The sequence below is a fragment of the Tachypleus tridentatus genome, chromosome 2, assembly GCF_004210375.1.
Source record: "Tachypleus tridentatus isolate NWPU-2018 chromosome 2, ASM421037v1, whole genome shotgun sequence".
Lineage (NCBI taxonomy): Eukaryota > Metazoa > Arthropoda > Merostomata > Xiphosura > Limulidae > Tachypleus > Tachypleus tridentatus.
The window spans coordinates 131,980,183-131,994,892 of record NC_134826.1 but is presented as its reverse complement, the minus strand read 5'-3'; the positions used below and the strand labels follow the sequence as shown (position 1 = coordinate 131,994,892).

At 30.2% G+C, this 14,710-nt stretch overlaps 1 protein-coding gene across 1 annotated transcript in view; it reads right to left on the bottom strand.

Moving 5' to 3' along the window:
- LOC143245132 (MAM and LDL-receptor class A domain-containing protein 1-like) overlaps positions 1-14,710 on the bottom strand; it is a 209,706-nt gene that overhangs the window by 131,801 nt on the left and 63,195 nt on the right. The window contains exons 30-35 of the mRNA XM_076491067.1: positions 10,249-10,477; positions 7,963-8,091; positions 7,234-7,464; positions 5,948-5,989; positions 3,849-3,992; positions 574-703 (exon numbers count right to left, since the gene is read on the bottom strand). Of these exons, the coding sequence (XP_076347182.1) occupies positions 574-703; positions 3,849-3,992; positions 5,948-5,989; positions 7,234-7,464; positions 7,963-8,091; positions 10,249-10,477 (905 nt within the window). The remainder of the gene's footprint in view (positions 1-573; positions 704-3,848; positions 3,993-5,947; positions 5,990-7,233; positions 7,465-7,962; positions 8,092-10,248; positions 10,478-14,710) is intronic.

The following is a 14,710-nucleotide window of genomic DNA, read 5'->3' as shown; positions in this document are numbered from 1 at the left end:
GTAGCACTTCTAAATCATTTGCAATATATTTTCAGGCTTATTGTCCTCCATTATATAATGTATTCATTTTCGTGAACATGCATGCAGAACAAACTTTAGAGACATTAAGAAATGCATTTGGTATAAATTTTCCCATGTTTATCATAGCTAACACAGAAATGGACCTGTACAGCTGCAGACGTAAAGCAGAGGATCATGATGATAAAAAACTCACTTAAAGTCAAAATGTATTCTAAAAACAGTTGGCATGGGTAATAAAACTTTAATTAAAATAAAGTACAGAACATTATTTCGACCTTCTCAGATCATCTTCGGGTTATCATTATCCTGTTGAAAATATGTACTCATATGATAATGTTACATGACCTACACAAAATACATGGAGATTTCTTGAAGATACATTACATACACAGCCAAAGCAAATACATCATTACAGAGAGATAATTTTAATATACATTGTAGGTTCTGTGATACTACACCCACATATAATTAGATTATCATGCTGCTAAGTATATGAAAACATACAGTGAAAGAGTTGAATTATCAATTACGTTACTTCATTAAAACACATACTTGTCCAATCCATCTGTGTCAACATAAAACCAAAATGTAATACAAGTATCGTTCCAAGTGCCAGGTATTTGAGGACTTTCAAGAACTGCCAACTCTCTCATGTTGTTTCCTTTAACGTAGGTATAATGACCTATAAAAGCATGAATACTTGTCATACCAAGCTGCCTTTCAAAGAGTAACATGAATAATAGGTAATAAATAAATGTAGATACAAGTAGTGTGATAAAATCTTAAAATATGAAGAAATAATTAAATAACAATTCTATGTAAAAAAAAACTGCATGATTGACATTTTGGTCACAGAACACTAATCACAAGTTTATTTTTCCTTTACAACAATTTTTCTCATTTCTCTACATTTTCAGATTACCAATAAATAATTAATAACATTTATCTAAAAACAAAAGTCATAAAATAAAAACTGTTCAAATAGTTGAAGAAAGAACAGTTTTATTTGAAATGGCTCAACTGATATACCTATTTTAATAAAAACAGTGACCAGGTTTTTAAATATGCATATCAAACAACACATACAATATGTTAAACTTGAGTCATTTTTATTACCCACATATCATTTGTTACAATTTCCCAATGAGATCAGTCTTTCTCATCCACTACTGTCCTCTATAATGTGAACGTTTTTCTTTAAGCATGCCACAAGCCTTCTGTTTCCTTCTACTGGAATCATGGATAACATAATCCAGAATGGGGCCATACATAAATTCCAAAAATAAGATGCTGGTAAACAGATGCAAGTTGAAATTACATGATGACCCAGAAGGTTTCAACAACAGAGAAATCGCATATGTAAAATCAGAGCCATAGAAAACAGATGAGGCAATGTGGAGGAAGGAAGAGAGCAAATGTCACCAGAAATCCCCTCAGGATTTCTGTGGAGAGCCTCAGAGAGGAAATGGATGGTACAGAGACACCATAAAAGAGTTGTGGAGAAAGACAAAGGCATGAAAACTGGGCATGGGTCAGAATTACAGGATATTCAGGGACACCCCCTCAAACAAGTAAAATAAAACCTAACAAGTGTTGGTCTAGAAAAGGGCAGTCTGAACAATGATATGCAAGAGCAAACTGATCCAAAGCCCAAGATGGGTGAGGCATACTAATCCCATCACTTAATTGTGAGGCAAATTAATCAACATGTACCCAAATATTTGCTGGGGGAACCGAAAATGAATTTAAAGATTGTTTGTTGTGTAGTGAGGAAGGACACAGTTAACAGGAAATAGGGACAACAGTTAAATCATCACATATACCTGAGAAACGAAATACAAAAAGACTGTATTTGGCCTAACAGGATCCTCAGGAGGGGCATGGGAAGGTACAGAAAAATCAGAAAACAGAAATAAATCATCTATATCCTCATCAGCTCAAACAGGCTCAGCACGTTCAAGAAGATGTGGGGTAAAGTCTGGAGATAGAGGTTGACTTAAGTAGGATTCGATCTCCCAGAAAGTAAATGTTGATAAAACTCCCACTAGATCACCCTCATCTGAAGCCTGTGACATAGCATTAATCATAGGTGTGCCCCCCAAAGTGGTAGCATGAACTTCGGAATTCATAATCAAGAAGAGTCAACCAAAAATGTAAATTATAAATGATAATGTGATTATAATAAAGTAGAATTAAATTATATAAAGAAACAGTATGCCAATTTTCAAGTATACTTAAGCTAAACGTAAAACCTGAAACAAACAAAGGAACACATCCAAGTACATGCACTGTGAAATGAAAAGTGATAGTTTGGTAAAAGCATATGGAGGGATTCACATGTATCATGTGAGTATGTTACACTCCTACTAGTGGAGAAATGATGCATGATGATTTGCATGAGAGACATGTTGGAATCATTCAATTCCAATGGGGGAGAACAGAAGGTTTGAAGAATGTGTAAAGAAAAAGTTCACATATAGAAGGCAGCAATGGAAGAGAGCAGCTAATCTTGTGAGAAAAAGTAAGTACCATATCTGAATTTATATTATCACAATGTATCTATGTTTGGCAATTAGTTCAAGTTAGATAATTTCAGTTATCCACTTAAAACATGCAATGTTGCATGATAACAATCATTTGTGGATTTCAAATTTTTATAATATACTTGAAAAAAGATATTTTGCAAACCACCCAAGTACTCCACCAACCGAGCTAAAGAGTTAACTTAATGGCTCAAACCACTTCATTATTAAAACATATATAACTCCTAGTGTTCCCTATCTCACAAAAAATTACAAACCCAAAGTTAACTGTACACAAACATTTTAGAATTTTGTGAAATTAACAAAATTATTTATAGTATTTATATTGGAATTTAAAATACACATTAAACTAAAAAGCTAGTTATGCAACAAGAAAAATGTCACATTAAATCTGAAATCTGACAATAAGAGCAATATGTAGTGTTTAATGCCTAATCATAAAAAGAAAAACTATGAGTGTTATTTGGGCACTGCAATAATCCCATGAAATCTTATATGGTAACACATATATCCTTCTGATTCACATTCATCATCAATATGCAGGTAGATATTACTAATAAGAAATTAAAAAAATCAACTCAATTACGTTTTAAGCAAACTGGAAAAAATGATGAGGTCCACAAACCATAATTTGATATAAAAATACTTTACATGAAATTTGAACCTTACTTTTTAAACTTTTTTTTCAGTTATTCTAACTTCATGTAAATCATTAACTTGACTGACATTACACTCAAGTGCTATAAGATTGGTATGTGCTTATCATAACTGAAAGTGTTACATGCAATCATATTATCTCACATAGACAAATTTCATATATAATTAAAATTAACTGAATAATATGTTTGCATGTCACTATAATTATGAGCACTTGCTTTCAACAACAAAAACAAACACATAGAAGATCCCTATGCTGAGTTTAATTTTGTTATCTACCAACAAATGTTGATACAAATCTCAAACAACTTTGTGAACTTTTTTTTTTTTAAATATAATATTACATTATTGTTATTACAAATGCTCCTTAACTGTCCTCAAAATTAAATCACTCAGTTATTCTGGTAGATGGCTGAAGTACAGTAGATTAAAAATCTATTAAAAAGTAAGCTATTAATTTGATTCCTACATTATATATGTGTATATATATGCACACACACACACATTTGTATTTAGAAACCTTCTAATCATTATACTTTCAATGTCTTCTTTAGATACAAACTTTTCTTTGATTTGAATATCCAATCTTTCTAGTTATTTACTATATTTTAACTTTAAAAAAACTACCTTTATAGTTCCCTTTTGTGTGGTCAAACCGAGGCAGGTTCTTAAGAGTAGTTCCTAGTTTGTTGATTTTCCAACTATCTGCAACAGTGCTAACATCCTTAAACATGCATGTATTTCCTTGGTCAAAGTCACATTCATGAGTTTCTAGGAATGAAAAAAATAATTAATATGCCTCAATTTGTTTTGTAAAATAAATAAAGTAGTAATAATGCTTACAAAAATGCAACTTAGAAAAGTACTTAAATAAGAAAATAATTAAGGTAAAAAGATTTTAAAGTTGATCTATCAACACCATCAGTGTCAAAATAACTCAAAAATGTAACTGGAATAACATTTCATATCTAAATATATACATTGGTACACAAAAATATATAAATGTACAATTTTTCTTGTTTATTTTAACCATCCACCTAACTTATATCACAGTATGTAAGCATAATACATGTTTTTATCCCCTTATTCAACATACCATTTTCATGCATAAAAACTTGTTTAGTTTTAACTGAATAATGGTGATCAAGAAAAGTATTAAGATCCTTTTCACCAGGCTATCTATTGTTGTGGATTATTCACCAATGGTATCAACGTATACTTTATCTTGGAAAAGATTTCTGTGAAGTTTAACATGCTATGTGAAGGTGGATGGTTGTATTACAATGGTATTCCCTCATGTAAAATAAATATATAAATAATCAAATCACATATTCTTCAACTATGAGCAGAGCATATAAACAGGCTTTTCATTAAGAACTAACAATGTTTAATTTTAATTCAAATCATTTTTATAATTTTATTTCATGTGTTGTTAACCATGTTGAACATGTCGTAGGTCAATCATAAAAAAGAACTAAATGTTACAAAATCAATTACATTTTTAAAGAAACTATGGCCATTCATTCATTTTACTATCATGCAGCACTTTCCTTATGTGTCATTTTGTACATAATTCTTTCTAAATACCTTTCCCACTATTGCATTACAATTGCCAAATTTGTTTAAAGAGATGAATATATAAATTAGCAAAATTGTTTCAAAGCATGGTAGATCATAAAGTACATAAAAACAATTTAAAAAATAGCATTTAACTAAATGAGGCTTGTAGAAAAATTATGTAAAGATAAGGAAGGTAAGAATATCATTTGCTATGGGCTTAAAAACAGGCATTTTCCCTCCATACCTTGGCCTACACCCCAAAACTTTTCAAGACATAATGTAGTGAGAAAAAGTAAAGTAAGAATGTTCTATATGTTGACACAGCTTTCCCCACCATTTCCCTCATATTTTTATGTATTCCAACAAATAAAAAAAATAGATACTTAATACTATAACACTAACAAAGGGCAATAGGGCTATTGTGGTATTCTGTAAACCTAAGAGTTGTCAAGACTTGTTTCTGGTTAACCAGATAAAAAGTGATATAAATTCCAAAAAATAGAAAGAGATTATTAGTATAAAACTCTATTGAACTAAGTTATATAAACAGGTGTTGACACTTTAACATAGTGGTACACTATCATATTCATACCATATTCTTTACTTTTTGTAACTACACCATATGGCACTTTGTTTAAAGATTGCATTTAACTTAAAAAGAGGTGACAGAAAAAAAAGACTGTTTAACTACATAAGAAGTTAAAAAACTACATAAAGAATAGTGTTTAACAAAACGTAAAGTCAGAGGGCTAATACATAATTCTGTATGAGAAGAAAAAAATGTAATTTAAAATTATTGATAAGAGAAATACAGATCTTCAAACACACAATAAAACAAAAAACATTTATTATAATAACAATAACAGTCTGACTTTATATATCTTAGCAGTTCAGAATGAAAACTTTGCTTGGAAAGTCCACAATACAAATCACCATAAAGGTAATGTTAATAGCACAGAAATCACCAAAGTTGGAAATCCTCTATCTTTTCGCATTAACTACATTTATAACATGCTTTATAATTCAATCATTAAAATAACCACAAGCACATCAATTATGACAGTCATCATTCTATCTCATAGGACAGTATTCACCATGTGTATAATCTATAGAACTTCTGCTAAAACACATTATAAACGACACTTGTCACAAAATGACAATCATACCTGGTGAAGTTGTAGACACAATTTTGGATGCAGTCACCACAGCTGCAATGTAAATAATATGAATGATTATTCAGCACAGTAAAACAGTATACAGTATTAACTGTATACAATTATAAATTAAATAATTCATATATGTATGTCAAAAAATCATAGTTTTAATCATAAAAAACATGTTTAGATGAGAATGAAAATTGTGAATACAAATAGATAAATACCTTGTGTTACATGTTGGATTTATTCTCTGAAGTGTTGAAAGTACATCCTTACAAATTTTAACAGTTAAACAAACTTAAATTTTATAAATAAATCACTGCTAAGTTTCTACTATAAAGGAAATAAATCTATCTTAAAAACATTTTGTAGTGGCAAGACACTGGAGCATTCAAGAATAAATAAAAAATAAATGAATTTATAATGACCATCTCAAACACAAATCAAGTTATTTAGGGGCACTTTATTTAATATTATAGAAACAGCATTCTGGTTTTAATTTTGTAGGCTTCAAAACTTCCATATAATCAAAAGCTAACTTTAGATGGTTAAAAATTCTACTGCTTGAATTTCTATACATCACATTATATCCAGTCTGTTGGTACAGGTCTAACACTCAAATTTCCAAATCATTTACATAGTGATCTGAAACTCTCATACACATTAATAAGACACAGAAAGATTTGATTAATTTAGAAAATTGTGACACCTCTGTCTTCAAATAATATTAAAACTTCAAATGTTTGTTTCAATTTTATTGTACAGCTAATGAGCATTAATTTCAATGTGAATATATTTAAACAAATAAAATTGCATTAAATAATGAACACACAGTACATAAACTATTATTCACAGAACTAATACTAAGAACTAAAATAAAGCTTCAAACAGATTATACTTTGGTTACTTAATGGTTCAAGTGCAAGAATAAAAAAAAGCAGTTCCTGCTCTTTGTTTTAGTAAAATGATGTTACGAAAACATAGATTTTCCAAGTAAATATAACACTTTACACTTAAGCTTTACACTTAATAACTGAAATTTTCTTAACACAAAGTTAATAAGATCACATATTAAGTGTTTTTTGTAAAATGTAAGAAATATTAACCTGCAATAACTTCTAACGAAACAGTAAAAAAAAAAAAATATTTGCTTTGCTCACTCTTACTTACAAAATGGTCTAGATTAACCCTTTTGTTTATTGCAAAAATATCTGAGGGTAAAACAGACCATTTTACACTTGTATGTTTGTAATAACTGTGTATTATTGTTAAGTAAATAAGAAAAGAAAACTAACAATTACAATCCCTTTCTTCATATGTAATATCATCAACTGCCACAAATGCATCAGTTCCTGTCCCTCGAATAACTTCAAACATAAGCTGAAAACTGTCATCACTATGGACTTGTAGAGCAACAGAAGACCATTTGCTTCCCTCAGGAAAAGAACGAGACCATATTTCTACATTGTTGATACTATCATTCTCAGAAGAAAATAAGTTCCGATACACTGATAGCTTTCCAAGACCTGAAAAACAAAGCAAAAAATTATCATAAAAGGCAATGCTAACTGACTAAGCAACTTAATGGTTAGGTCATCATCAATGATATATAGAACATAAACAATATCTTATTTTCTATTAATTCTTCTATTCTTCTTAAGAGGTTAATCCAGTATTCTGAACTTAAAAATAATCAGCTAAACAAATTGTTTTTCAAAAAGTTTTAAAATCTAGCAGAGTGTACCATTTACAAGATCGTAAAGAGATTATGTCAAACAATTCTGAGTTAAAATATCAGAAAGGTAATAATAATAGAGTAAAAAAAAATTGTGAACTAAAACATGTTTAGTTTTTAAAACTGAAGAATAGGATGAGGTACATTTATTATTAAGTATGATCAAAGATTTTTTCTATATCTTATTTACTTTTTACTGCATTCTAGCAACTAATATGTAGACATATTTGTAATAGAAAATTAAAATATTTATGTATACTTAGTGGTAGTATTACTTTTATTTTTTTACCTTTTCCATTAATAAAATACCAAAATCGTAAACAGGAGAATGCTGCTCCATTCAGAACTGGACTCACTAGCTGTGCTTTATTGTTTTCTTTTAGCTGAACTGAAGTAAGATCAACATATGCATACATTCCTACAAAAACATAGATGGGGTTAATAAGAATAAATATCACACAAAAAAAACATTTTCCTGAACAGTAAGTAAACAGAAAAAAAGTTAAATATACATTTATATTTAATTGTAATAGTAATTAGAAGTGCATAACAAAGACAAGAACTGTAGTATTGTGTATGTTTCAAGATTCAATTTCATGAAAATGTCTAGTGACATGTGTAACTATATGTAGCTATATCATTATGTCACCATATATAAACAATTCTAAATTTAAAATATCCATACTTTATACCAAAATGCTTTTACAAATTACTGAAATTTTTACAAATATTCTCATGATTAAATATATAAGCTTTAAAACCTTCTAGCTCAGTGTACTTCTTCTTTGCTCAATTTTTTATCCCCTTTGTACCAATAAAATTGAAATATGAAAAACTAAAATTAAACAAGAAAGACCCAGAAAGCACTTTCATTAACTACTGGTTAATTCATGGCAACTGATTAGTGTGCTCGGCAACTGACATTAGTGTGCTCTAATATATCTTTTCTTCATATTTTGCTGCTTTCACGAAATTTTAATATTATCAAAAATATTTCTCACTTAATACTTACAGTTGTAAGTTAAAATAATCATTGAATGCTTTATTAAAAACATTTTAATGATTATTATGTAATGTTTTTATAAACTGAGCTTCAACACTAAATACATTGATATATATATATATATACACACACACACACACACACAGTATACAATTATAATACATTTTATCATTTGCAGGAATAATTCTAACATTGTCTTACAAGCATGTTTTGTAATATCAACTGTCAAAGCTCTAAACTGGGGAAGAACCAACTTATTAACAGTTATTCAACAATCTAACAATTTCATATGATTTTATTTCCTTGTGTTTTTAATTAAACAAACACTTAATTTATTAAGATTATATATTCAGATTATATATTCAGATTAAATGACACCTGGTTAAAGCTGGGTGATTAACTTAATTAATCAATATAATCACTTACATAAATTAGTGTAGTATAAAATAGCCATTTAATCAAAATTACAATTAAATCAAGTGTGCCACAAATATAAGAAACTAAATGAAATTATCTTCACCTATTCCAACTATCCAAGTAGTTGAAATGTTCCCACAAAGTTTGTTTATTGTTCAACAGAAAGCTACATAATGATCTGTTTTCTGCAGACAATGGGTAATGAAACCAAACTGTTAGTATTATAAGTTGTTTTTAACCATCTTGTATGAGAATAATTCAGATCTTTTAGCTATCTCATGTCAGAATAATTAATTAGTGTAAATAACAAAAAGAACTATGATTAATCAATTTACCCAACTCTACTTCTTTCCAAAACATGATGTCCACTTGAATCAAAAATAAATCAACATGGTACTGAGTATAACTAATTAAATATAATGTTCTTACTTTCCTAATAATAAATATTAGAAACCAATATTTCATCAGTAGGATGCCTTGGCTATTAGTGATACTTTTAGGTGTAAAGTCAGTAATACCTCATGAGATTCAGCTAACATAGAAGATTTACATTAGTCCTAAACCCACATAATAAGCTGGTAGAGCAAAACAATTTCTGTAATAAAGATATAATAACAGTTATAAATTAAGTAAAAAATAATAAAAACAGATACATTAAACATTCTTGCTAACACTGTTAAGGAAAGTAATGTCAAAGAAAAAAAAGAATGTACCTTACTTATGAAACACACAATAACAGATTTAGCTACATGTACCATTATAGTTTTCTGTGGAAAAAATTTACTAAACAGTCATGTACTTGATGTAATTTATATTTATGTATCCCAGAACTTTCTATATACGTGTAAATAATTTGGTCTTTAAATTTATGTGCGTATAATAAAATTGCACACAATTCTTTAAAAACTTGGATTTTTCTGCATCTAAATCCATCATCTGTTCCATTTTATTTTTACTGCATCAGTGATTATGTTATTACAATACAATCAAACCCTGCACAACTGTTTAATATATTTGTGTGTGTATGTGTCTACATATATATAAGCAATGTAAAAAGAAATAAACTTATTTGTCTAAGTTAATCTGTTACCTTAAACTCAGCATTTAAATTTATATATATGTCATAACAAAAATTAAAGGTAAATTACAATTTACCTTCACCTGATGGGCTGTCTGGAGAAGGATAGGAAATCATAGTTGGGTTGGACACACGACCGAATCCAACAAGCCAATTGAAATCAACATTCAGATTATTTGTATATCCACACAAGTCATTATCAAAGTTACAACTACCAAGTGGATAGCAAGCTGACGAATTGACTGCCACATCGTCAATAGTAATGACAGTATTTCCAGTTTTACCCATTCTTGCTCGAACCACGATCTATACATAATAATTTAAAACATATAGAAATTTAATATAAACATACATAAAATCTTCTTTGTAAGTTACATTTTGCAAATTATGAAAACTGTAAAATCATTCAACATATTTCTTTACAAAATAAATTTAAATTTTCTCCATCTCATCTAAATGTGTCAATTTTACATATTCATAAACAGAAAACAATTCTGATCCACTAGACTTGGCACAATAAGTCCTTGAAAGTACAAAAAAATGTACTTTTAACTATTAGTTTAGTTAGCCTCATTTTATCAGATATTATAAAGAAAAGTAAACTTTATTCTTGATGACATGAAACCCACTTGAAATAAAAATATATCTCAGAATGGCTGGCATGGCTATTAACACTTTTACCGATAAGGAGAGAACAGTGTTTCAACCTTTCTGAGATATATGAAATAAACTTTAGATTAGTCTCATGTCAGAGTAACAGAAAACGCAAACATACACAAATTTCCACATTAAAATATCAAACACACACTTAAGAAGATTATTCTTTGATATAAATTTTCCTCTATGCATTTTAATAAAACTGTGTATATATTTAGTATTTCATTCCAGTAGCTTAAAATTAAGTAAAAAATATCTGGTATTGTGAAAAATTAATTTATCATCATAAAACTTTAACTTACAACCTAATTAAATCATTTTTAATATTCTACATTTTCAATTTTTACATTCCATACGATACTCATCTCTAAACACAGAATAGTATGATTGTTTCATACATCTGCCTACGATATTTGCATGCCACTGTCATTGAACTACCTCTCACACAAACTGTGCTGATGCATAATGACATCATCATGCAACAGTAACCCTTCCAAAAACAGAAGGGTGTCACAACATCTTTGTGCAGAAGCTCCCCCTAAGCACTTATAATCAAAATAACTTCACTCTTAATAAAAGGAAGAAGAATACGCACCAGAAGTTGGGAGGTTGGGTGGAAGAGTGTTATAAGGTGAGTATCTATCAGAAATACATCTTCACAAAGAAGAAGATTGTTTTATGAGATGATACCTAAAGTCTGTACACAGAATAGCTGGAATCATACATTCAAATGGTAGCAAAGTCAGTGCAAACATTATATCTAGATGAGCTCCCTTCAGAGACATATCCAGTTGGGGTAAAAGACAATGGAAACTGGGCAAAAGAAGAAGGGCCTGGATGCCAATAGATAAAGCAGAGGAAACCAGAATTGTGCAGCTACAGATGCACCACCAACAAGACCTGACAGGACTGTCTTGTATCAAAGTAAGGAAATAAGAAGACACAAAAAAGATGGCCATATATAGAAGAGGTAAGACCAATCTTGAATGACAGAATCAATTACAAGGACCAAAGGATGAGAAACAGAAGACCAAAGGAGGAAAACTCTGGTATTAAGATGATGGAAAAGGCATTAAGATATGCCAAATTGAGAGCAAACCAAATGACAAACCTCAGCCTGTAGAGATCACTATGGTTACGACCCTGTCCAGCCAAGAGAGAGAATCTGCCATTACGTCCAGAGCCCCTGACATATAACAAGATACAAGATGAACCAAAGAGATATGCATCTCAAAGAGCAGAATGAATGAAAGGAAGCAAAAAGTACTTGAATAGGTATCCCCAACACTTGATATATAAATTTACCATGAAATAGTCAAAGTGAATGATGACCAACCAATCCACAAGAAGAAGGAAGAAATGCAAGTGTTCTCATTAAATGATGAGAAGTTCAGACATGTTGATGTAAACTGAATCTGGCACAGCTGAGCCATCAAGACTAATCTTAAAGAAAAGGAAAACAATGGGTCCCAAGAAAAGTTCCACTGCTTCCACAATATCCACCAGAGGATCTGCATGCATTAGGAGCATAGATTTTTTTACACCCGATGGGAGGGGATGATTTTTGCAACCACTTATGTGGACTGTTCAATTTGCAAATTGGTAATCTCTGATTATGTGAACCTGAAAGCTGTAAACATGCAGTCACAAAGTAATCTTGTTGCCACAATACTTGCATGTGTACTTAGGCCTACTGACTGATACTTATGAACTATCACTTAGATCGAAAAACTTAAAAGCCTGCCTATATTACAGATGCACATTTCGGCTACTGAAAAAGCCTACTACATCTAGGCCTAATTATGTAATTCGTGGTAAGAACATGAGAATAACAAGAACAAACACAAATTTGTAGGCCTCTGATCCAATATTACAATTCAACAGACCAAACTGTAGGGGGGGATGATTGTATGATTCTATGCCTCTGGCATGATGCATGCATAGTGTAAGAGAATGAGTGGTCACAGACATGCCAGAGTCTTCAAAAGCAAAAGAACCTTGTGTACAGAGTGTAAATGAGAAGCACAAATCTTGCTGAGAAAACATTCAATCTCTTGCACACAAAGTTTTGAAGGCTGAGCCTCACTGAAATGAAAGTTGAAAAACACATCCAGATGTAGGAGAAGAATGAGAAAAATACTTAAAATGTTTAACCAATCAACCCAGTCAAACAGCCTCTTGTAAGAGCACATAGGTGTGAAAGTAGTAATACTCCAAAGATAAAGTGAGAATAATTCACCTAATGTCCAAGAACATGGTGGATGAACACCCTATAGTTCAATTGAAAACACAAAGGACAAACATAATGGCAAGAAAAAGAGTATGGAATGAGAAGTGAATTAAGTAGACCTAGCAACAGGAACAGAAAAGTTAGGTTGAGAAAGATGAGAAACCAAGGCAGATAATGAAGACTGACACTATGCCATCCAGCCTAAAACTTCAGTGACTCAGGAATGTCTACAAAGACCTTAAAAAAAAAGGAGTGCCAGACAAAGATCAGAGAAATAAGAGTGAGGTAGGTGGACATTAGTCAGAAGAGAATCCTGAACTAAGTAAGGAGGAGTAAATCAAAAGTAGCAGTACAGGCTAAAATCAGAAAAGAATAAGAACCCAACTTTCCAGAAAACCCTCCAGAGTACAAAGAAATATCTCAGAAACAAGGTGAAAAGAATGATAATTAAAATAAGATGAATGCATGAAAACTTACCACTAGAAATAAAAGTTATAGATCCATCCCCAATAAGGGTGCACAATTTTTGAGAAATGAGTCCATCTGGACCTTATTATCAGGCAAAAGAGGGAAGACAAAATAATCTTATATAATAACTTTATGTAGTAGAAATCAACAAACTCACCATTACAGAACAAAGTAGAAGTTACCATCTTGTAAGAATTCATAACATCAGATAAGCAGGATCTTATTTCTTTCTTAATGCGATTTAAAAAAACCAGTTAAACTGGAACTAAATCTAAGTTTTGTAAACTATCACCAATTTATTCACAAATTTTAAAATCATGTCCATTCAAGATAATGCCAAGGAAAAAATCTATTTTGAGTGTAAGTGCTTAGGGGTGAGTTACTGCAAAAAGAAATTGTGTCACCTTCCTATTATTGGAAAGCTATTTCCACATGATGATATCATTAAACATCAGCACAATTCAAATTAAACATGTTTCTTAGGTTGAAGGTGCATCAAGGCTAATGGCATGCACACCTCACAGCAAGTGCAAGAAAGAATCAAGTTAATCTTTGTGTAGAAATGAATATCATCTCAAAAGTTAATAGATAAAATACAAATACTTGTACAAAAAATGAAATTGGTAAAAGTTGTTAATGTGTATATATATATATATATATATATATGTATATATAGACCAAATACAAAAAATATATTTATCTAAGAAATTACAAGTAGTTATATGCTTTATATATGAATAACAAGTACTTTTGGTTAATCCAATATTGGGATATTGTTAGGTAAGTCAACATAAATATGCTTTTAAACATTATTACTTTTGAGACAATTGTTTGTTCATTTCTGGAGTGAATTAAATACAAAAAAGCAAATTCTTCATAAGATATTATATGAAATTATAAACTTAAATAACTACACAGCAAGTTAAAATAAACATAAGTGGAAATAGCAGAATGTCAAATTCATTTGTAAACTGTATTGGAACAGAACCTCTCTTACAATTTCAAAAGTAAGTTCAAGTTTCCATTTTATTATGATTTATATTATTTGCCCAATTACCAGATCAAATCACATTTTTTCTTTATAACTGAAAATTATTCACTGTCTCAATTCCTTTTGGAATGATTAACAAGGCAATGAAATTATAACTACTAAAAGCCTGTTCTACATGTCAGGAATTCAATGT